Genomic DNA, 24,009 nt, shown 5'->3' on the forward strand with positions numbered 1-24,009 from the left:
GAGATAACAGCACAAATTCAGATGACCTATAAGTAGAAAAATAATCCAAATTCCAACACAGCTATAAGTCTATGGATACAGAAAGTCGGGGAGAACAGGCTTATGACTCCATAAAAAGTAGCACAGCCTGGAGGACTTACATGAAGCACAGGTAACAGAAGTCTCAGAAAGAGGACGCCCAGCACAACTGCCACAACACAGAACCCATGCAGTTCACAGTACCCGCTCCAGGGAAGGGGCCTGAAATGGAGCAAGACTAGGACAGGCAGGCTCTGAAAAGCATCAGTTCTGGGGGGAGTAGCAGCCCTTGAACCAATGGCAGTGAAAAAAAGAAGAAACTAAGAGAAAAACATTTAAGGATCCTACAGAAACAAAAGGCAAACAAGATACACGAGCCCCTCTCTTCTCCCTCCATCACAAGCATCACCTATAAAAGAAACTACGCAAGACAGCAGAACGGACAGAAGAGGACGCTCTGGCCACATACCCAGCCTATACAATGAATGGAAATAGACAGAAAAGACTACATCCATTTAAAAAATCTCTTTCAAAAAAACAAAGAAAAAGCAAATCATTTCAGCTGAGGAAAACCCATCACACCCCCTAAAATAAAAGCAAACACAAAACTGAAGAATATAACAAAACCCTTGAACTTGAATCAAATATTGTCAGCTGGGTGCAGTAGCTCACACCAGTAATCCCAGCACTTTGAGAGGCTGGAGTGAGTGGATCACTTGAGCCCAGCCTGGGCTACATAGTGAGATCCCATCTCTATAAAAAAAATTCTTTAAGGCCGGGCGTGGTGGCTCACGCCTATAATCCCAGCACTTTGGGAGGCCAAGGCAGGTAGATGAGGTCAGGAGATCAAGACCATCCCGGCTAACACAGTAAAACTTCATCTCTACTAAAAATACAAGAAAAAAAAAAAAAATCAGCCAGGCATGGTGGTGGGCACCTGTAGTTCCAGCTACTCGGGAGGCTGAAGCAGGAGAATGGCATGAATCCGGGAGGCGGAGCTTGCAGTGAGCCGAGATTGTGCCACTGCACTAGACCACAGAACAAGACTCCATCTCAAAAAGAAAAAAGAAAAAAAAATTTTAATGGCTGGGCATGGTGGCACATGCCTACAGTCCCAGTCACTCGGGAGGGCTGGGATGAGAGGACTGATTGAGCCTTAGAGGTCCAGGCTGCAGTAAGCTGCAACTGAGTCACTGCATTCCAGCCTGGGCAACAGAGCAAGACTGTCTCCAAAAACTCAAAAACAGAGCAAGACCTTGTCTTCAAAAAAACAAAAACAAATACTGTCAAATGAGTATTTGGGGTAAAAATGTGTGTGTGTATGTGTCCGTGTATGTCTGTGTGTCTGTGTGTGTGTGTGTGTGTGTGTGTGTGTGTGTATAAAAGGGTCAAATTCAAAGTGGCTGAAATAAAAGATAGCTAAGCAGGCCCAATGTAAATATTATTGGAGTCCCAGAAGAAAAGCAAAACAATGAAACAGAATATTTGAATCTATAATCCAAGAAACTTTTGCAGAAATACAGACCTGAATCTGTTGAAAAGGCCAAGCCAGAACTGGAATGATCAATCCAAAACATATTACAGTAAAGCTATGAGTCTTAAAAAAAAAAAAAAATCCTGGCCAGGCACTGTGGCTCACGCCTATAATCCCAGTACTTTGGGAGGCTGAGGCGGGCAGATCATGAGGTCAGAAGATCGAGATCATCCTGGCCAACATGGTGAAACCCCGTCTCCACTAAAAATACAAAAATTAGCTGGGCGTGGTGGCGCGTGCCTGTGATCCCAGCTACTCGGGAGGCTGAGGCAGGAGAATCGCTGAACCAGGGAGTCGGAGGTTGCAGTGAGCACAGATCGCGACACTGCACTCCAGCCTGGCAACAGAGCAAGACTCCGTCTTAAAAAAAAAAAATTAAATTAAATTAAATTAAAAATATCCTTAAGGAGTCTCCAGGCAAAAAGATCAAATACTTTTGAAGGGAAGAAGAATTAGACTGGCATCAGATGCTTCAAAAATAATATACTAAGTTCCATTTCTGTTTATTCCTAACAAACCAATATACAAATATAGGTAAACTATAAGCTATACGTCCTGGAAATACAGGAAAAATAAAATAAAACAAACCAACAATGTGAAAGCTTTAAAAGCTGGAGGGAAAAAAAAGAAAAAGAAAGAAGAGACAAATTTTAAAAGGAAGCAAAAGACTCTGGGCATCACCACATTTTCTGTCCGTCCCCTAAAGGCAGCCACAGTCTCTGTGGGAGGTGGTGGGGCGCAGCAGGCACTCAAGCAGAGGCTCTGGCCTCCTTTCTCACTGAAGCGACCAGACGAAGGAGACTGGGCAGCTACGGCCACCAGAGAAATGAGGTAAGGACTCAGGAAGTTAAGAGAACCAGAGGAGAAACCCCAAATTCTCAGTATGGAAGTTCAAGTCTCTGGCTGACCCCTGAACAGCATGTGTTTGAGGTAAACAAATCAGCTTGCACCTGAGGCGCAAAGAGCCCATCTAAGCAACTGCCCACATAACGACAGTGTGCATTTAACTTTAATGACAAGTCAACTGCTTGCTAAAACAAAAACGTCATGCTCTTTGCGACAATACAAAAGAATCCAGAGTCTACATAGTATTTACAATGTGCAAAATACAAGCTCAAATTATTTGCCATACGAAGAGCCAGAAAAATGTGACACACTATCAAAGAAAAACAAAAACAAAACAGATGCCAACCTCAAAATTATCAGACAAGGTCATTAAGACAACTATTTACAACTATACTCATCGAGGTAACAGAAAATACATTCATAACAAAAGGCAGGAAAAGCAAAGATGAGAAATCTCACATGAAAATGAAATTTAAAAAATGTATACAAAAACCAAATGTTAGAAATCAAAAATATCTGAAATAAAAGTACTAAGTAGCAGAATGGATTTGATGGAGAAAAACGTCAATGAACTTGAAAACAGATCAATCTGGGAAGAAAAAAAAATGACAACAATAATGAACAAGAAGGAGAGCACTACGGACAAATGCAAACATTTAAAAGGTATATTACATAGAAAGGATTGGCAAACTACCTGGCTTACTGCCAGACTTGTAAGTAAAGTTTGCTGTCACACAGACACAGGCATTTGTTTACTCAATTTCTATTACTCCTTTCACACCACAAGAGAGCTGAGCTGTTGAGACCACATGGCCCGCAAAGCCTAAAATATTTACTATCTGTCCCTTCACAGAAAACTTTACCAATCCCTGGTATACAGCTAATTCGAAAAAGATACACAGCTAATCAGAAAAAATGAGGAGGAAATGCGGCAGAAAAGATAGATGAAGAAATAATGGCCAAAAATGAATTATATGTAGAAACACAGATAAGTACACATTCAACAAGTTCTGTAAAATCTTAACAAAATAAATTTTATAAAACCATATCCAGACACTTAAATTTCTGAAAGTGAAAGATAATGAGAAAATACTGACAAAAGTCGGAGAAGGACACCTTACTCTTGTTTTTTCCCCCTCTTGTCGCCCAGGCTGAAGTGCAATGGCATGGTCATGGCTCACTGCAACCTCTGTCTCCCAGGTTCAAGCGATTCTCCTGTCTCAACCTCCCGAGTAGCTGGGACTGCAGGCACATGCCACCACACCTGGCTACTTTTTGTATTTTTAATAGAGATAGGGTTTCACCATATTGATCAGGCTCATCTCAAACTCCTGACCTCAGGTGATCAACCCCTCTCGGCCTCCCAAAGTGCTGGAATTACAGGTGTGAGCCACCGCACCCAGCCTGTTCCAACAATTAAAAAGGAAAGATGACAACATATATAACATGATCAAGTAGGATTTATCCTAGGACTGCAAGGTTGGTTCACTACACAAAATCCCTCAATTACACCACATTAATAAAATGAAGGACAAAAATCACATGATGATCAATCATGCAGAAAAACATTTGACAACAATATCTAACTTTCTTTAACAATAACAAACAAACAAACAACCTGGAATAGAAGGGAATGTCCTCAGCCTGATAAAGGACATTTACACAAACCACAGTTACCGTCATACTAAATAATGAAATACTGAAAGCTTTTCTCCAAAGATGAGCAACAAGACAAGGATGTCCATTCTCACCACTTCTATTCAACACTGTGCTGGATGTTCCGGCCAGAACAGGTAAAATAAAATAAAATAAAATGAAATGCAGCCAGACTAGAAATGAAGAAGTAAATCTGTCTCTATTTACAAAATTATACAACACTGCATATAGAAAATCCTAAGGAACCCACAAATACAATTTAGAACTAATAAACAAGTTCAGCAAATTTGCAGGGTATAAGATCAATATCACCTGCATTTCTATACACTAACAGCTAACAACTTAAAAAAATTAAGAAAACAATTTCATTCACATGAAAATGAACAAAAAGTCAGGAATAAATTGAACCTAGGGGGTATAAAACTTGTACACTGAAAGCTAGAAAGTATCACTGAAGGAAATTTGAGACGTGAAAAAGAAACACATCCCATTTTCATGGACTAGAAGATTAAATATTATAAACACACCAACACTTCCCTAATTAGAGATTCAATACAATCCTACCAAATCCCAGCTACCTTTTTTGTTTTTGAACAATCTGACAAGCTGATCATAAAATTCATATAGAAATGCAAGGAACCCAAACAAGACAGCCAAACAATCTCAGCAAGGAACCCAAACAAGACAGCCAAACAATCTTAGTAAGGAACCCAAACAAGACAGCCAAACAATCTTAGTAAGGAACCCAAACAAGACAGCCAAACAATCTCAGCAAGGAACCCAAACAAGACAGCCAAACAATCTTAGTAAGGAACCCAAATCAAAATAGCCAAACAATCTTGAAAATGAAAAACAAAGTTACAGGACTCATACTCCCCAATTTCAAAACTTACTACAAATTTACTGTAATCAAAACTGTGTGCGCCATGCACGGTGGCTCACGCCTGTAATCCCAGAACTTTGGGAGGCTGAGGCAGGTGGATCACCTGAGGTCAGAAGTTTGAGACCAGCCTGGCCAACATGACGAAATCCCGTCTCTACTAAAAATACAAAAATTAGCCAGGCATCGTGGTGCATGCCTGTAATCCCAGCTACTCGGGAGGCTAAGGCAGGAGAATCACTTGAGCCCAAGAGGCAAAGGTTGAGATGAATCCCAGCTACTTGGAAGGCTGAGGCATAAGAATGACTTGAGCCTAGGAGGCAGAGGCTGCAGTGACCCAAGATCTAGCCACTGCACTCCAGCCTCAATGACAGAGCAAGACTTGGTGTCAAGAAAAAAAAAAAAAGAAGATACCAACCCTGTGGACACCTTGATATTGGACTTCCGGCCTCCAGATTGTGAGAAAGTCCATTTCTGTTGTTCAAGCGACCCAGTCTGTGGTCCATTGTTACAGCAGCACTCACTGACTAACACAATCTGCTTCATCATATTCCCTCTTGTTTCCTAAGTCCGCCTTGCATACCCAGCTTCAGGACCTGCAGGCTCCTTCTCCCCCTAGGCAGAGTTAGGTATTATAGTACGCCCATTTTTGAACTGCAGAAATTGAGGCTGGAGGATGTCAAATTACTTGGTGAGGTAAGAGGCAGAGAAAAGATGAAAATCAAATTTTATCTGGTTCTGCGATCTGTGCAAAATATCTCCACACATTTTAATACTTGATACTTAAGGAAAAAAAGTAAGAGAGAAGCTGCTTACTTTTCAACCCAGAGGACTGAAACGAGCTTTACGCCTCTCTTCTGAGCTTTGTCCCAAGTGCTCTGGTAGCCATCTTTGAAGATAACGTGAGTTACTTGTTTGTTAAAAGTTTTTGAAACCTGTAGACAAAATGTAGAAAACAAAATGTACATTACTGTTCATTCACAACTTCTTAAGTACAACTGATCAAAAAACCTCTACCCCAGCAATTCTGTTTCTCTCGAAGGAATGCATAACACTGCTTAAAACATATCTGTTCCAGTTAGAACGGTGAATCATACACACAAGTTCATGTCTACTCCCTCTAAAAAACCCTCTGAAGTGTTACTGAAAGAATAAAGAGTTGAAGCCCTGCAAGGCTAAAGAGAACAGAAGAGAAAATGTGGCCATGAGAAGGCACCACATTTTTAGAAGATGGAAAGAGTCAGATAATAATGGACATTTCAGAAAAGCTTTCTACATCAAAAAAATAAAACCAAATGAAATTCAGAGGCAACAGAGAAAACAGAACACATATTTAACCAAAATTAAGAACACTTAATATCTTAAGATACTGTATTCATGGCTGGGCACAGTGGCTCATGCCTGTCATCCCAGCACTTTGGGAGGCTGAGGTGGGTGGATCACCTGAGGTCAGGAGTTCAGGATTTCAAGACCAGCCTAGCCAACCTGGTGAAAACCTGTCTGTACTAAAAATACAAAAATTATCCGGGCATGGTGGCGGGTGCCTGTAATCTTAAATGCGTAAATACAAAGTAAGAAGGTCGAAAATCAGTGCAATCATTCAACAAGTTGGAAAAATTCAGCTAATTAAAACCAAAGGAAACTGCGTGTGGTGGTTCACACCTGTAATCCCAGCACTTTGGGAAGCTGAGGAAGGTGGATCATGAAATCAGAAATTTGAGACCAGCTTGGCCAAATGGCAAAACCCTGTCTCTACTAAAAATACAAAAATTAGCCAGTCATGGTGGTTCGTGCCTGTAGTCCCAGCAACTTGGGAGGCTAAGCAGGAGAATCACTTGAACTCGGAAGGTGGCGGTTGCAGTGAGCCAAGATTGCGCACCATTGCACTCCAGCCTGGGTAACAGAGCAAGAATCCCTCTCAAAAAAAAAAAAAAAAGATACTGTATTCATGCAACATGATCAGAAGATTATTTTTTAATAGGATCCTAAAGAGCTCTTGGAAATTAAGAAAAGATGACATAAGTAATAAAATTTTCTACAAAAGTATCAGTCAATGAAGTTGAGAAAAGCTCACTGGTAGTAGAACAAAAGAACCAGAAGATGGACACAACAGGAGACAAAAGGCAAGAACGTCAGGAGCTCAGACCAGGAGATCCAACAGCCAATCAACAGAAGTTAAAGAAATACAGGAATACACAAAATGGAGACAATATTATTAAAGACATAATCAAAGAAAAGTTTCTCGAACTAAAGGATATGCATTCTAGATCAAAAGAATCCCCCACAAAGGCCCAGCACAAGAATGCAAACAGCACTACACCAAGCTTATCACAGAATTCCAGCATGGCTGGCAAAAGGGAAAAATATTAAAAGAGTAGGTAATCAAGGTGAAGAGGACGGAGACACATCACATGCAAACAGTGATAAGTGGCAGCTGAATCAGGCTTATCAACATCTGTCTGGAAGTGAGAAAACAATGGGAAATACCTTCAAAGAAAAACAATATTTGTGCTAGCATTTTTAGTCAGCTAAAATATTAGTCAAAGGTAACAGTATAATAAAGGCATGCTCAGACGCTCATGGTGTCAAAAATTTTACCTTTTATGTATCCTTTCCAGAAGCAGAACTCATCTGCATAATTTTTTATAGCATTCAATTGTACTGAAGTAATATATGTACACTGATTGGAAATATGAAGGCAAATACCAAAAGAAACAGATGATTTGAAAGTAACTGTCTTTGAAAAATGGAAAAGGAAATGTCCTGCAAAGGGTTGCTGGTTTCTCTTTGTGTTCACTGTGAATTTCACGGCACTGCCCATTAGTCTTTTTAAACAATAAATATGTATTGCTTTTATGACTCTCTCTCTCTCTCAGTCTCCACACCCCTACCAAGTCCATGGGAGCTATCAAGGCAACTAAGAATTACCGGGCTGAGATTCTAGATTAAGACTGATACCTAGAGATGAGGCTAGCATTTGAGGCCATTTTCCCACAAGGCTTTTATCAAATTTAGCAAACACTAAACAGGGCAAAAATTGAGAAGCCTCAAAGGGAGAAGGGGGTCTGATAAAAACCCTCTTTGGGCTGAGACCCCAAGAGCTGCATCTAGATTAAGGGTGAATCAGAAGTTACAATGACCCTCACAGGCCTGTAGTCTAGTTTTAAATCATCTCAAATCCTGAAATTGGCTTAAGATAATCCTGGATTATGATACTACAAATACCCAAATCTGTTACAACGTTAACGACTGTTGAATCTATATTCATTATTCTTTCAACTTTGCTTGCCAAGTTTTGAAATAAAAGGTGAAACCAAAAAGTTCCAAAAGATCTAAGATCTTAATGCTACCCTCAAACCACCTTGTCAGCTCACTTGTCTAATGGCTTTTTTCTCATTCACAGTAACTCTTCCTCACCCCAGGTAAATGTTAGGCATGAGAACACGCAGACTCCCTCAGGTTCCTACTTTCCGGTGTATCACAGTAAGCACGTCTCCCCTCCTGCAGTGCAGGCCCTGCTCCGATATTCGGATCCCTCTGCACTGACCTCTTACTCAAGGCAGGCATTAGGGAGGTCAAACAAGGCTCTTAGGGTAAAAAAACTCAGTAGCACCCACTCTTTGCCTGGTGGTGAGTGCCTCTTAAGTTTTATACCCACGGCAGCTCTCTTGCCCCACCCCAACCTAGCCCTACCTTCGATTATCTTTTCTCCCATTTTTAATGGATCTCTTTCACTCAGCCTATCAGTTAGCCCCTCCCAAATGCCAGAAAAGGACATAAACAGACTTTTTTCACAGCTAAACTCCCTGTAAGAGTATATTAGTTTCCCCTTACCCACGAGGGTTAAGTTCGAAGACACGCCCGCCCGCCCCCCACCCCTCCCAGTGGATGCCTGAATCCTGAGCTAGTACTGGGTTATATACTGTTTTTTCCTATACATACATATACAATGAAGTTTTATTTACAAATTAGGCACAGATTAACAATAATAACAAAATAGGATAATTGTAACAATGTATTGTAATAAAAATTATCACACACTGTGGCTGTAACTTTGGCAGTTTGGTGTGACTGCAACACTAGCATAGTTCTTCACAATTTCAAGATTAGAAGATTTGTTCTCACTGTAGATCTTAGCAACTTTAGCATTCAATTTTTTTCCTTTCCTTAAAGTGGAGAACTTTCACCTTTTCATTTAAAGCACCTTAAGGCTTCTCTGGCATATGTGAATTGCCAGCATCACCACTCTTGCACTTTAAGGCTGAAATTTAGGTCTGCCAAATTAAATCTGCCTTGCTTGCTTTTGGTCACTTGCTTTTTATAAGGTATTTATTGATTCCTATATAGCTGCAAGTCATGCTGCTAAATGCTGTAACAACCTTCACTGGCTTCCTTATAACACTTCTGGTGGATATGTCACCATGGTAACCGTTGCTTAAGTTACTCTTCAGGAACTTGGGGCAGCACCTCTACAGTTCAAACAGGATGCAACCACCAACTCTTCAACCAGGCCTGTGTAAATGCCCAAGAAGTGACCTTTTGACATCAGGCCAAAATCTTCACCATCGGATCCTACTAGTGACTGCTTGGTTTTTTTGGGTTTTTGGAGACAGAGTCTTACTCTGTCGCCCAGGCTGGAGTGCACTGGTGCAATCTCAGCTCAAGGCAACCTCCGCCTCCCAGGTTCAAACGATTCTCCTGCCTCAGCCTCCCAAATAGCTGAGACTACAGTGTGTGCCACCACACCCAGCTAATTTGTTTTGTATTTTTAGTAGAGATGGGGCTTCACTATGTTGGCCAGGCTGGTCGAACTCCTGACCTCAGGTGATCTACCCACCTCAGCCTCCTAATAATGCCTGTTTTCTAAACATGCATCCCATGAACCCCAACTACGCTTGTGCAGATCAAGTACTCCATTTTTTCCCACAGCTTAGATCACCCCACTTCCCTAACTGATAAATATCCCTAAGCCTTATCTTTGGGAATGAAGATTTGAATACTCTTCTGCCTCCTAGCTGGGCTTCTCTGTGAATGAATCTTTTCTCTTTTGTAAAACCCATCATCACAGTGATTGGTTTACTGTGCGTGGGCAAAAGATACCTATTGGTATCAAGGACATTATTAAGTCAGATAAAGGCTACTTGAACACAAGCACTATGTGATAGTAAATCTGATAACACAGATGGCTATACTAAGAAAACTTGAATAAGGCAAACTGTTTGCTATCTCCATTTTCTCATATCTCAATGATTCCTGCCCATTTCACTGAAAACTACACTAACTTCAGCAATGACCTTATAGTGTTCAAATCCAAAGTACATTTGCCCATCCTATCTTTCTTGAACTATCTGTAGTTTTTAAAAATTCTATCTTTAAAATTACTCCCTCTGAGCTCTGAAAGGCAATTAAAAAACTACTCCTGGTCAGGCTCGGTGGCTCACACCTGTAATCCCAGCACTTTGGGAGGCTGAGGTGGGCAGATCACGAGATCAGGAGATCGAGACCATCCTGGCCAACATGGTGAAACCCCGTCTTTACTAAAAATACAAAAAAAAAAAAAAAAAAAAAAATTAGCGAGGCATGGTGGTGTGCGCCTGTAGTTTCAGATACTTGAGAGGCTGAGGCAGGAGAATCGCTTGAACCCAGGAGGCAGAGGTTGCAGTGAGCCAAGATCGCGTCACTGCACTCCAGCCTGGCGAGAGACTCCATCACAAAAAAAAAAAAAAAAAAAAAAAATTACTCCCTCTTTTGACTTCCACACTTGCTTTTCTCCTTCTCCTGGCATTCTTCTCTCCCTGTCACTGGGTCCCCGCTCCCATCGCCTGTCCTTGAATACTGAACAATGCTCCTCCCATCACCACTCTTCATCCTAACCATGCCTGACATGGGATGACGTCCACACCTGTGACTTTACATGACCCCTATGGTCCTGACCCCACAAATCATCACCTCTAGCCTTGAACACTCCAAGTTCCAGACTTGTATATCCAAATGTCTAATAGATATTTTCAATATGCCCAAATTTACAACTTTTCCCTTAGAAACCTGTTCCTTTTCCTGTATTCCTCACTTTGCTTAATAGCACTATGCATCCAAGTAACCAGTGTAAGAATCCAGCGTTTCATCCTAGGTTCCTCCTCCTCACTCAATGCCCACAGGCCCAACTGTTCTGTAAGTCCTACTGTTCTAAATTCTTCACAGTTTGGCTCCTTTTTCTCCCACCACTTACCCATTGCTTTGTCTGTATTCTAAGTAATAACTCCCAAAATAAGAAAATGCAAATGTAACCTTTTACCTATCAGAAGACTGTCATATGAATCAACAGCAAAATAAATGTCTTACCTTTGCCCCCATATCCACAAGCTGTGTTGTAAATGTCTTTGAATAATTTTCCGTTCCATTGGATGACCACACTTCAACATAGGCCACTACATCTGAAAACAAGATATGAACATGAAATATACATTTGTAATTCCAGCATCCTCTGCCCAATAGATTTTGTTCCATTTATGTTTAAGAGTAAACCGAGGCCAGCACGGTGGCTCACGCCTGTAATCCCAGCACTTTGGGAGGCGGAGGCAGGTAGATCCAGGAAGTCAGGGGTTTGAGACCAGCCAGGTTAACATGGTGAAAACTCATCTCTACTAAAAGATACAAAAAATTAGCTGGGAATGGTGGCGGGCGCCTGTAATCCCAGCTACTGGGAGGCTGAGGCAGGAGAATCACTAGAACTTGGGAGGCGGAAGTTGCTGTGAGCCGAGATTACACCACTGCACTCCAGCCTGGGTGACAGGGTGAGACTCCGTCTCAAAAAAAAAAAAAAAAAAAATTAAAAAAAAAAGAGTAAACCAAAAATTTATTCTACTGGCCAGGTGTGGTGGCTCATGCTGTAATTCCAGCACTTTCAAAGGCCAAGGCAGTGGGATCACTTGGGCACAGGAGTTTGAGACCAGCCTGGGCAACATAGTGAAACCCTGTCTCTACAAATTTTTTTTTTTTTAATTAGCCAGGAATGCTGGCGAGTGGCTGTAGTCCCAGCTACTGGGTGGGAAATGGGGTGGGTGGAGAAGCTGAGGTGGGAGAATTCCTCAAGCCCAGGAGGTAGAAGCTGAGTTATGATCACACCATTGCACTCCAGCCTGGGCAATAGAGCAAGACCTTGCCTCAAAAGTAAGAAAAGTAAATTAAGTTTATTCTACTGGCTGAGCAAAGTAGCTCATGCCTGTAATCCCAGCACTTTGGAAGGTGGAGGCAGGAGGATGGCTTGAGGCTGGGAATTCAAGGCCAGCCTAGGCAACATAGTGAGACCCTGGCTCTACAAAAAAATAAATTAAAAAATGAAAATAAAAATAACCGGGCATGGCAGTGCCTATCGTCCCAAGTTACTCAGGAGGCTGAAGCAGAATTGCTTGAGCTATTATGTGATCACGTCACTGCACTCCAGCCTGGGCAACAGAGTAAGACTCTGTCTTGTAAATAAATTTCCACTAAAAGCCTATTCAAAATAGCTTCAGTGGAATTTATTAAAAATTTAAGTAAAGAACAACTATAGTCATACAATACATGACAGTTTACATTCCTAAAACTAGATGCTGTCCCCAAATTCTTAAGCTTAATTTTTCTAGTGCAGAAGTCTGTTTTCTGTAAAGAGACAGATGGTAAATATTTTAGGCTTGGTGGCCAATACAGTATTTGTCACAACTACTCAACTTCACGGTTGTGGCACAAACATAACCATAGGTAATATATTAATGGGCCAGCCTGTGCTCCAATAAAACTTTATTTATGGAGAAGGAAATGTGAATGTGATATAATTTTTCATTTGTTCTTCTTTTTTAAAAATCACTTAAAAATGTAAAAGATATTCTTAGCTTGTAGACCCTACAAAAACAGGCAGCAGGCCAGATACAGCCTGGGGGCCATTGTCTTTGGACCCCTGTTCTAGTTGGATAGCCTCTTCTCAAAACCTGATGTTTAAAAGAATTTTCCAGGTGTGCCATTGCTCAATGATTGCGGGTAACGCTAAAGGAAAACCAGGTTAATTTAACAAAATACTAACATTAGAAAAATAGCCACATCTAATTACAGAGTTTGTATAAAGTCTCTAGTCTTTTCTTTTGGCTATGAGGTTTTATGACTCCAGGCCCCACAACACAGGCCCCTTTTTTTCCCACGGCCAAACTCTACAAGACAGGTGTCCTCTATTCCCCTCTCCTGGGCTCTTCCAGGTGCACAGCGGGCGGGACAGGGTGCGGTATCATATACTGGTTGGGACAGCAGCTCCGGTCTAAGGCTCTGTCAGCACTGACTAGCCACACACCAGGGGAGAGGCACCTAAACGCCCCATGCCTTAGTTTCCACCTGTAATACGAGGTAAGAGAGTTGATACAGCGGTTAAAAAATCAGACAATACCACACTAGCCTAAGCACAGCGCCTGGCACGCGAGGACTCCGCAGTAAAAGGCGGCTCCTATTATTGGAACAATTAGCATAGAAACTCCAGGTGGGCCTCAGAGGGGGTAGAGCAGGACCAGACCCAGGAGGACCCTACACCAACTTCCGGAGGGCCTGTTAGCTCCGGGTCCAGGGACTAAGGCAGCAGGGGCGAGAGCAGGTAGGGGGAGGGCGGGATCTGGGCGACAGGCAGCATGGGGGAGAGAACAGGCAGCGGGGGATTGAGGGGGACTAGCAGCACGGGAGTGGGGAGACAAGCAGCAGGGGGGAGGCAACAGGCAGCCGGGTGTTTGGGGGGAACAGGGAGCATACGGAAGGAAGCAGGCAGTTGGTGGTTTGGGGAGACACGGAGCACGGGAGAGGAAGCAGGCAGCTGGGGGTTTGGGGGCGACAGGCAGCGGGGGAGAGAGCAGCAGGCAGCCGGGGGTTTTGGTGGGACAGGCAGCCGGGGAGGCAGGAGGCGGCAGGGGATCTGGGAGGGGACAGGCAGCGAGGCAGGGGCGAGCGGGGCTGCTCCCACGGGACCCTCCCCCGAGTGCGCCCGCCACCAGGGGTGCCAGTCCTCAAATCCCCCCGCTGCTGGCGCAGGAAGCAGGAAGTCCCTCACCTTTCAGGATGGGGGCCGCCATGACAGACAGCAGGATCCGACGGGCTGGACCGCGCGGTGCTGGAGAGCCTGGCTACGCGGGCGGGCACTGGGCATGCGCGCGGCGAGCGCGCCTCACTCACCGCGCTCGGCGGATTCCGCGCTTCCGGGATTTCTCTGTAGCTGAGGCGGGAGGCGGGAGGCGGGAGGGAGTTGAGACCCCGGGGCGGGGGCAGGATTCTGCTTCGCCGCACTGCGGCTGCGGGGCTGTGGTTTTTTCTCTCCTGGGAGTAACGAGCACGACGGCCCCTCACCCCTGAATTAGCCTTCTATTTCTATTTGCGACTTAGAAGCTTCCCGGCGCCTCATCTGTGCTCACCTGAGCTGAGGATCAGGAATGGGAGGGGGCACAGTCATTGCCTCGCGGGCGCGGCGGGACCCCCGCGGACGGCTTTGTGCGGACTTTCGGCACCGTTATCCCCCCGCCGCCAGCCCTACACCACCTGGGGCCGGCGCGCCGCGTTACTGTTCGGGGCCCGGCCCACTGCCCTGCCTGCTCCGGGGACCCGGACCGCCGATCCCGGGGATGGGGGACTCCGAGACTCAGACCCCACAGGGGAGACCCCCAGACCTCAGACCCCACGCGAGGACCCCGATGCTTCAGACCCCCACAGGCTGACCCCGAGATCTCAGACCCCCGCAGGAGGATCTCGAGAGCTCAGGTCCCCAGTGGGGGAGTGAATGAGACTTCGGATCCCTGAGATAGCAAATCCCTGTGGGGCATCCCAGGACTCACCTCACCTCGGGGTGACCCCAGACCTCACCCCAGGCGGCCGATCGGCCGGGCACTACCCACTATCCCGCCGACCCCCCTGGAGCTCAAAGGCTTGGCGCTCCAGCTGCTCTGCCCCGCCTGCTCCCAGGCTCAAAACTCCCGCGCACGGATCCCTGCCCCGGAAGCAACCAGGTTCACGGGAGGTTACCTGGCTAGTCCAAGGTGATACAGCTGGTAACTGTCGAAGATGTTGGTATTGAAACTCATGTACTTTTAGTTCTATTGAATCTAGAGGTAGAATATATGTACAAGAATATCAACTACCATCTACTCAGGTCCCTGTTTCATCTGTTTATTCATTCACTCAGCTGTTAATAGGATCCAGTGAGCCCTCTGTGGTTCTGAAGAATTGCCTTGAGTATATGCAGCCTCGAAAAACCCACTTCCTAGGCTCAGTCTTTGATCAATATTTATCGTTATCACAAGTTATTGCTCTAATAAGCTCTACTCTGGAGACATGGTGTTATGGTTTACTTGGGAGTGTGAGTTCTGGTCATCATTGAAGACTCACGTACTTTTACTGAGAAAGTGACATTGATCTCTGTAGATTTAGAATTAAATAATATGATGAAATATATAAACCCATTACTTTTAGTCAAGGTGGTAAAAAAAGTTTAGTGTTTGATAGATTTTTCAGCTCCACTATCACAAATATTTTCTCCTAGGATTTCTTCTAGAAATATTACTGTTTTGAGTTGTGTATTAGGTCTAGGATCTACTTTTTTTTTTCAGGCAGAGTCTCACTCTGTTGCCCAGGCTGGAATGTAGTGGTGTGATCACAGCTCACTGCAGCCTCAACCTCCTGGGCTCAAAGGATAAGATCTACTTTTAATTAATTTTTGTATACGGTATGGGATAGCGACCAAAGTTCATTTTTTTGCATGTATACATATCCAAATGTTCCAGCATCATTTGTTAAAAAGTTATTTTTGTCTCTACTGCATTTCCTTTGTGCTTACGTCGAAATCTGTGTTGCATATGTATGTGTTTCGTTTTAGGCTTCCAATTCTGTTCCATTGAGCTATTTGTCTTTTTGCCGCCAGCACCATGCTGTTTTGATTATTGTAGCTATATAAATAAGTGATTAAATAAGGTAGTTTATGTCCTACAACTTTGTTTTTATTTTTCAAGCTTATTTTGTATCTTCTAGATTCTTCAGATTTCCTTGTAAATCTTAGAGTTGTCTTGTCATTTTGCACCAAAAAAAGACTGCTGGGATTGTGTTTACAGATCAATTTGGGGAGAATTGACATTTTAACCGTATTGAATCTTCTGACCAATTAGCATTTAGGTCTTTTAAAATTTCTCTGGCCGGATGTGGATGCTCACGCCTGTAATCCTAGCACTTTGGGAGACTGAGGTGGGCGGATCACGAGGTCAGGAGATGGAGGCCATCCTGCCTAACACGGTGAAACACTGTCTCTACTAAAAATACAAAAAATTAACCGGGTGCAGTGACGGGCGCCTGTAGTCCCAGCTACTCGGTAGGCTGAGGCAGGAGAATGATGTGAACCTGGGAGGCGGAGCTTGCAGTGAGCAGAGATCTGACCACTGCACTCCACCCGGGGCAACAGAGTGAGACTCATCTCAAAAACAAACAAACAACAAAAAAAAAACTCTTATAACTTTTGTTAGATTTTAACCTAAGTATTTTTTTTTTTTTTTTTTTTTTTTTTTTTCAGACAGGATCTCACTCTGTCACCCAGGCTGGAGTGCAATGGTGTGATCATGGCTCACTGCAGCCTCGACCCTCCTGGGCTCAAGCTGTCCTCCCACCTCAGCCTCCTGAGTAGCTGGGACACAGGTGCACACGACCATGCCCAGTTAATTTTTTAAATTCTTTTTAGAGACGGGGTCCCACCATGCTGCCCAGGCTGATCTCGAACTCCTGGGCTCAAGCAATCAATCCTCCTGCCTCAGCTTCCCAAGGTGTAGGGATTACAGGTGTGAGCCACTGTGCAAGGCCTTGTATTTTTTGATAATATTGTAAATGGTGATTTTTTTTCAATTTTGTTTCTGATTGTTGCTAATATATGGAAATACAGTTGATATCTGCAATTCATCTTATGTCCTGAAAACTTGCTAAATTTGCTTAATAATTTTTGTACATTAAAAATTATGTTCTACAGGTAGTCATATTGTCTATGTTGCAAGGAAAGCTTTTCCTTGTTCAGTGTGGGTCCTGTGTTTGAGGACCTGCAAATTAACTGACAACAATAAGTTAACAGGAGAAAAGACAAGGTTTAGAGTAACTCACTAAATAGAAATAAAGGTTTATAGATCCACTTAACAAAATGTGTTGGGAGATTTTGGAGTTTCAGTAGGAAGTTGTGGAAGGTTCTTTTGGGCTTTTGGATGCTTACAAGAATGGGCAATCTGTCTCTACAGTAGTGAAATTCGCAGGAAACTTCCTCAGAGGGGAGGCCCATGGCACCTGTATTTTCTGGAGGTTCTGCTTTAGTGAAATAAGGGAAGTTCGAATACATTTCTTGCTGCATCTTTCTTAGGTTAAATATTTTCACAGTAAAATAATTTTTATACCAACTTTTAGGGCCTGAATGTCCACACATTTCTCCACCTGAAACTTCCCTAGAAGTTTCATTAAAAAAGGAAGCTAAGTTGATTGCTGTGGGGAGATGATTTGAGTTAGAAATTATAAGATGAGAGATCTGTAAAAGGGGGAAAAACATAGATTAGAACAAGGAAACAAAATGAAAACAATGATTAATATTCAGAGTAGACGATAAACCCAGTCTAGAGGGCAAGCCAGTTATGAAATTTTCTAGATGTTGGGATCCAGCCATCTTTAGTGAGGATGGTAGTGGTAGTGGTAGGTAGTGGCACCATCATGGTTATTTCCTGGAGCACAGTCTGGAAGATGCAGGTGTTCTGGGAAATATTTGAAAGACCCAAGTGTTGTGATAAATCTTTTGAAGTTTATATCTAGCCATCCAGCTTCAGCTTGCAAGGCTTTGAGAAGGAAGCGTTTTAGTTCTCGGTGACATCAAGTCAGCAGAGTGGGAGGAAAATTGGAAATACTAATTACTGACAAAATGTGTAAGACAGCAGGATCCAGGTGTTTTTTGTTTGTTTGTTTTTTGAGACAGAGTTTTGCTCTTGTTGCCCAGGTTGGAGTGCAGTGGCACAATCTCTGCTCACTGCAACCTCCGCCTCCCGGATTCAAGCAATTTTCCTGCCTCAGACTCCCAAGTAGCTGGGATTATGGGCTAATTTTGTATTTGTAGTAGAGATAGGGTTTCTCCACATTGGTCAGGGTGGTCTCGAACTCCCGACCTCAGGTGATTCACCCACCTCAGCCTCCCAAAGTGCTGGGATTATGGGCGTGAGCCACCGCGCCTGGCTGGCAGGATCCATCCTTTAAAGAGCTAAAAAAATAGCTCAAAGACAATGAACAAGACTAGAGTCTGATAACTCATACAACTGGGTTATAGTTTGCCATTGAAACATAAAATTTCTCTGTATAATTACTACCGCTGAGATCCAAGATAAAGTAAGATTACTCTTGTTTACAAAATAAGTCTTATCTCATTAAATTTGGCCTGATCATTTACATAAGTCCAGCAAGAATGATAATTGACCACACGAGCCTTTTTAAGTTTGCTTTGCTGGAAATTTTATAAGGAATCTCAGATTAGATTTTTAAGACTATACCTACACGGCCAGGCACAGTGGCTCATGCCTGTAATCCCAGCACTTTGGGAGGCAGAGGTAGGTGGATCACAAGGTCAGGAGTTCGAGACCATCCTGCCTAACACGGTGAAACCCCGTCTCTACTAAAAATACAAAAAATTTAGCGGGGGTGTGGTGGCAGGCTTCTGTAGTCCCAGCTACTTGGGAGGCTGAGGCAGGAGAAGGACGTGAGCCCGAGAGGCGGAGCTTGCAGTGAGCTGAAATCGTGCCACTGCACTCCAGCCTGGACAACAGAGCGAGACTGAGACTCCATTCCCCACCCCAGCCAAAAAAAAGACTACACCTGCACTATCTGTAGTTTCAGATAGAGAAATGTGGGGATCCATTCGGATCCTAAAACTTTTGCTCTTCTTGAGGTTTCCAAAACATCTTAAGGCCCTAGGCCTGCCAGTCAGTGTACCCATCTTACTCACCTGTAAGCCTGGAACCCTGTAAGTCAGGTAACGCACCAGGTCAATTATTTCAAGAGAGCTTTGTAAGCATTGACTCCATCAAGTCAACCTTAGTTTATTAAAAATGTCTGGTCACATCTAATTCTATGCACATCAGTCTCAAATATGACATTCTATTCAAACTCACGGTAATATAATCAATTTTTCCAAAGAACGTCCTTTTTTAAGGAGAACAGATTCTTCTTGAATTTATGCAGACAACTATATTGCCATGAGAATAGGAATATTCAATAGGAATTGACAAATTTTAGAGGAAGCAGAAAGGGAGGAAAAGGATAAATTTTCTACTTATGAAAGTGTATTAAATTGTTATCAGTTATGGATCGCTTAAGAGAAAAGAGAAATCAAAGGATTTATCACAACAGTTTGGGGTTTTCAATTATTTCCCCAGAACACTTGCATCTTCCAGGCTCTGCTCCAGAAAATAACCATGACTGCAACACTACCATTACCATCCTCACTAAAGACAGAACCCCACATCTAGAAAACCTCATGACTGGCTTGCCCTCTGGATTAGAAAGGATTTATATTCTGCTCTGAACATTAATCATTGTTTTTATTTTGTTTCCTTGTTCTGATCTATGTTTTTCCCTTATATCCAGGACATAGAACATTCAAGAACCAGCAATGTTTCAAACAAAGGCCATTTAAAAAATCATAACTATTCTTTATCAGTCACCTCAGTTCCATATGATCAATTCTGGTCTTGCTTGATCTCGGATTAGCAGTGTCATCCCATCAGCTTTTCAACTAGAGTTCTGGAAATCCTTCCTCAGTGCAGTGGTATGAGATTAAAGTTATTTAAGCAAGTCATCAGAAGCGTGTACCCCACAGTACTGTTACACGCCTTTCCATGGGTCTTAGAGACACAGTCCTTTTTGTTGAAGATGAACTATTCTGGCTAATAGCTGATTGCAAGAGCTTTCAGGAAAGTATCAGAGTAAAATTATAACTGTGAATGACAAAAAACCTAAAATGGCCATGGTAAAGATCGGATGAAGGTTTATTTTAATTCAGGTAACAAGGAAAATCAGTTTTTTGTGGCATGCATTTAAAATCATAACTGGAATTATGACTGATAATATTATACCAGGACATATTATGGTTATCAAAGGCATTGACAAATTTCTAGGAACTTCATTCAGTTTCTGAAATAATAACATTTATCCATGCAAATACCACCTAAGGCAGGTTAAGTTTCTTTTCTTGACAGTGAGTGCTTCCCATGCAATTTAACATATTGAATAAACCTAATTAGTTTAACATCTGTCTTTTTACAAAATCAGAGAACAAATATTTTGAGATTTTCTAGGGGCCCTTTGGAAAATCTTTTTTTTTATTTTTTTTTATTTTTTTTTTTTTGAGACGGAGTCTGGCTCTGCCGCCCAGGCTGGAGTGCAGTGGCCGGATCTCAGCTCACTGCAAGCTCCGCCTCCCGGGTTTACGCCATTCTCCTGCCTCAGCCTCCCGAGTAGCTGGGACTACAGGCGCCCGCCACGTCGCCCGGCTAGTTTTTTGTATTTTTTAGTAGAGACGGGGTTTCACCGTGTTAGCCAGGATGGTCTCGATCTCCTGACCTCGTGATCCGCCCGTCTCGGCCTCCCAAAGTGCTGGGATTACAGGCTTGAGCCACCGCGCCCGGCCTGGAAAATCTTAAAGTCAGTTCAAAGTTAAAAAAATTTTCATTTAGAATTTCATTTGGGGAAGTTGTCAAAAAGCTTTGAACATTTGATTAAATAGGATCACAGGTCACTGCGAAACAACACTTAATTATCCATTTAATTAAAGTGACAATAAAAATAGCCATAGGAGATTCTATGATTGTAAGAAAAAAATAGCTTTTTTTAAGGTGAGAAGATTTAGTTCTCTTAAATAATCAAAGACATGATAAAGCACCAGAAATTATTCTAATAAAACATAGTCACTGATTCCTAGGTGGTATTAAAGAAAACAATATTCTGAAAGTTGTTGAAATAGTAAGGAAGACTTTTTTTTTTTTTTTCTTAATTTAAGACAGGAGTTTTATTATTAATCCAGTCTCCCCAGGGATCAGAGTTTTGAAGGATAACTTGGTGGACTGGGGGAAGCCGGTGAGTCAGGAGTACTGATTGGTTGGGTTGGAAATGAAATTGTAGGGAGTCAAAGCAGTCTTCTTGCGCTGAGTCAGTTCCTGGGTGGTGGCCACAAGATCAGATGAGCCAGTTTATCCATCTGGGTGGTGCCAGCTGATCCATCAAGTGCAGGGTCTGCAAAATATCTCAAGTACTGATCTTAGGAACAGTTTAGGGAGGGTCAGAATCTTGTATCCTCCAACTATGTGACTCCTAAACCATAATTTCTAATCTTGTGGCTAATTTGTGAGTCCTATAAAGGCAGTCTAGTCCCTAGGCAAGAAAGAGGTTTACTTTGAGAAACAACCGTTATTCTCTTGGTTGTAAACCATAAACACTAACCTAAGTTCCTCCCAAAGTTAGTTCAGCCTATGCCCAGAATGAACAAGGACAGCCTGGAGGTTAGAAGCAAGATGGAGTTGGTTAGGTCAGATCTCTTTCACTGTCCCAGTTACAATTTTGCAGTGGCGTTTTCAATCCCTCCCTCTGGGTTTATTTTATTTTATTATTTCAGCTCACCACAACCTCCACCCCCTGGGTTCAAGCAGTTCTCCTGCCTCAGCCTCCCGAGTAGCTGGGACGATAGGCATGCACCACCACGCCTGCCTAATTTGTTGTATTTTTAGTAGAGACAGGGTTTCACTATGTTGGCCAGGCTGGTCTCGAACTCCTGACCTCAAGTGATCCACCTACCTTGGCCTCCCAAAATGTTGGTATTATAACCGTGAGCCACCGCGCCCAGCCTCCCTTTGGATTTTGTAACACCTTAATCTTAAGGTGTTGGCTAATGAAGATTGGAAAAGGGTGAAGGCTCCTCTAACTTATTCCTGCTGATTAGAGGCATAGTAAGGGTAGGTGTTGACCCCAGGGTGAGAGGAGTGGAACCGCTTTGCAACTGCGTGAGTGTACTCATGCAGGCCTGGCTGGGGTCCCAAGGCTTGCATGGCAAAGGCATTAGTATTAACATCTATAGTTTTAGTACTGCATTTAAGGGAACAGTGGACTATCAGGTAGATAATGAGTACTAGGGTGAGGAGTGCAATTCCCAGTTTCAAAAGTAAAGATTTCAAAGCATTAGTCTGGGGACTTATAGCCCACAAAGAATTTAGGATTTAGTCCAAACTGAAGAAAAAAATCAAGAACAGCTAACAATAGTGGATTGTAAGGTTTTTTTTGTTTTGTTTTGTTTCTTGGTTTTTTTTTAGACGGAGTGTCACTCTGTTGCCAGGCTGAAGTGCAGTGGCGAGATCTGGGCTTACTGCAACCTCTGCCTTGCAGGTTCAAGCAATTCTGCCTCAGTCTCCTGAGTTGCTGGGAGTACAGTTGCGCACCACCATGCCCAGCTAATTTTTGTATTTTTAGTAGAGATAGGATCAATCTCTTGACCTCGTGATCCACCCGCCTCGGCTTCCCAAAGTGCTGGGATTATAGGTGTGAGCCACCATGCCCAGCCTGTAAGTCTTTTTTAAGTATAATTTTTCTCTTTCCAATCCTCATTTTTATTAAAAACAAATCATGATAGGACTGATTGGTTTGCAAAATAAACTTTTATTGTACTCGGCCTAGTTATTTGCATAAAGCACAGCAAAAATAATTATTTTTCACATAGGCTTTTAAAATTGGCTTGGATGGAACTCTGTCCTATAAGGAATCTCAGATAAGACTTTTTAAAAGCTGAGCCCTGCCGTTGGTTTGTACCCTCAAATACCTATGAGTTAGGTAAATTCCTCTTCTCTTGAGGTGCCAAGATAACTTGGGGTTCCTTAGCCTGTTAGAAAGTGACATTCTTTACTTATCACAGGTCAGAAACCTCATACAGGGACTGTGCAAACAAGGTATGGGACCAGATTTCCCAAGAGCCTTTTATTGGCTCTGTAAATCAACTTTGATTCCTTAAAGAAAGCATGCCATTCCAGTCAAAGCCTTGGTAAAATAACAAGTTTCTACAATTGTGTTCTGTTACAAAAGAAAACAGATTCTTATCGCATTTATACAAATGTCTATACTACCATAAATTGAGAATACTCACAAATAGTTCCCAAATTCTGGAGAAATCAGGTAGAGAGAAACAAATATGCTCCAAATTTTGATTACAGGAGTATATTTTACCAATTGTTAAAAGCTGTAAACACCTCAGAAGAAAAGTTTTCTTAGCTCTGGAAAACAAAAAGGATCAGCAACATTTTAAGCAAAAAAGTAAAAAAAAAAAAAAAAAAAAACTACTTCAGTCTTCTGTTAGTTCAGTCTATTCAGTTAATTTCTGTTCTGCTTCATATTCATGAACATTTCAGCTCTCCATGAGAGCCCTACAAGTTTTTTCCCCAATACTAATGTCATAATCTCCAAAGTTATCAGAAACTTGCATTCAACAGTACCTGTCAAAGTTTTATAGCTGATTATAAAACCACCTTCTAAAGTAGATCAAAATGAGACAATTGTCTGTGGATGACAAAAACATTTTAGGGCAGCCACAGTTAAAAACACAGTTGGGCTGGGTGCAGTGGCTCACGCCTGTAATCCCAGCCTTTGGGAGGCAAGGCTGGCAGGTCACGAGATCAGGAGATCGAGACCATCCTGGCTAACCTGGGCATGGTGGCAGGTGCCTGTATTCCCAACTACTTGGGAGACTAAGGAAGGAGAATGGCGTGAACTTGGGAGGCGGAGCTTCCAGTGAGCTGAGATCACACTACTGCACTCCAGCCTGGGTGACAAAGTAAGACTCTGTCTTGGCCAGACGCGGTGGCTCACACCTATAATCCAGCACTTTGGGAGACTGAGGTGGGTAGATCACAAGATCAGGAGTTCGAGACCATCCTGGCTAACATGGTGAAACCCTGTCTCTACTAAAAATACAAAAAATTAGCTGGGTGTGAGTAGCTTGTAGTCCCAGCTACTCAGGAGGCTGAGGCAGGAGAATGGCATGAAC

The 24,009-nt window shown here is 42.8% G+C and overlaps 2 protein-coding genes across 4 annotated transcripts in view; one reads left to right on the plus strand and one right to left on the minus strand.

Annotated features, from left to right (window-relative positions):
- MCPH1 (microcephalin 1) overlaps positions 1 to 14,123 on the minus strand; it is a 241,277-nt gene extending 227,154 nt beyond the window's left edge. For all 3 annotated transcript variants that reach the window (XM_023219099.3, XM_023219098.2, XM_023219100.2), the window contains exons 1-3: positions 13,996 to 14,123; positions 11,277 to 11,368; positions 5,751 to 5,869 (exon numbers count right to left, since the gene is read on the minus strand). In XM_023219099.3, coding sequence (XP_023074867.2) covers positions 5,751 to 5,869; positions 11,277 to 11,368; positions 13,996 to 14,017 — 233 coding nt within the window. In that variant the 5' untranslated portion in view covers positions 14,018 to 14,123. The remainder of the gene's footprint in view (positions 1 to 5,750; positions 5,870 to 11,276; positions 11,369 to 13,995) is intronic.
- Positions 14,124 to 14,144: 21 nt separating this feature from the next.
- Positions 14,145 to 15,745, plus strand: LOC111547382 (basic proline-rich protein-like). The gene has a single exon (XM_023219104.2). The coding sequence runs from the start codon at positions 14,372 to 14,374 to the stop codon at positions 14,651 to 14,653; it is 282 nt and encodes a 93-aa protein (XP_023074872.2). The 5' UTR covers positions 14,145 to 14,371; the 3' UTR covers positions 14,654 to 15,745.
- Positions 15,746 to 24,009: the final 8,264 nt, after the last annotated feature.

The sequence above is a fragment of the Piliocolobus tephrosceles genome, chromosome 7 (assembly GCF_002776525.5).
Source record: "Piliocolobus tephrosceles isolate RC106 chromosome 7, ASM277652v3, whole genome shotgun sequence".
Taxonomy (NCBI): Eukaryota; Metazoa; Chordata; class Mammalia; order Primates; family Cercopithecidae; genus Piliocolobus; species Piliocolobus tephrosceles.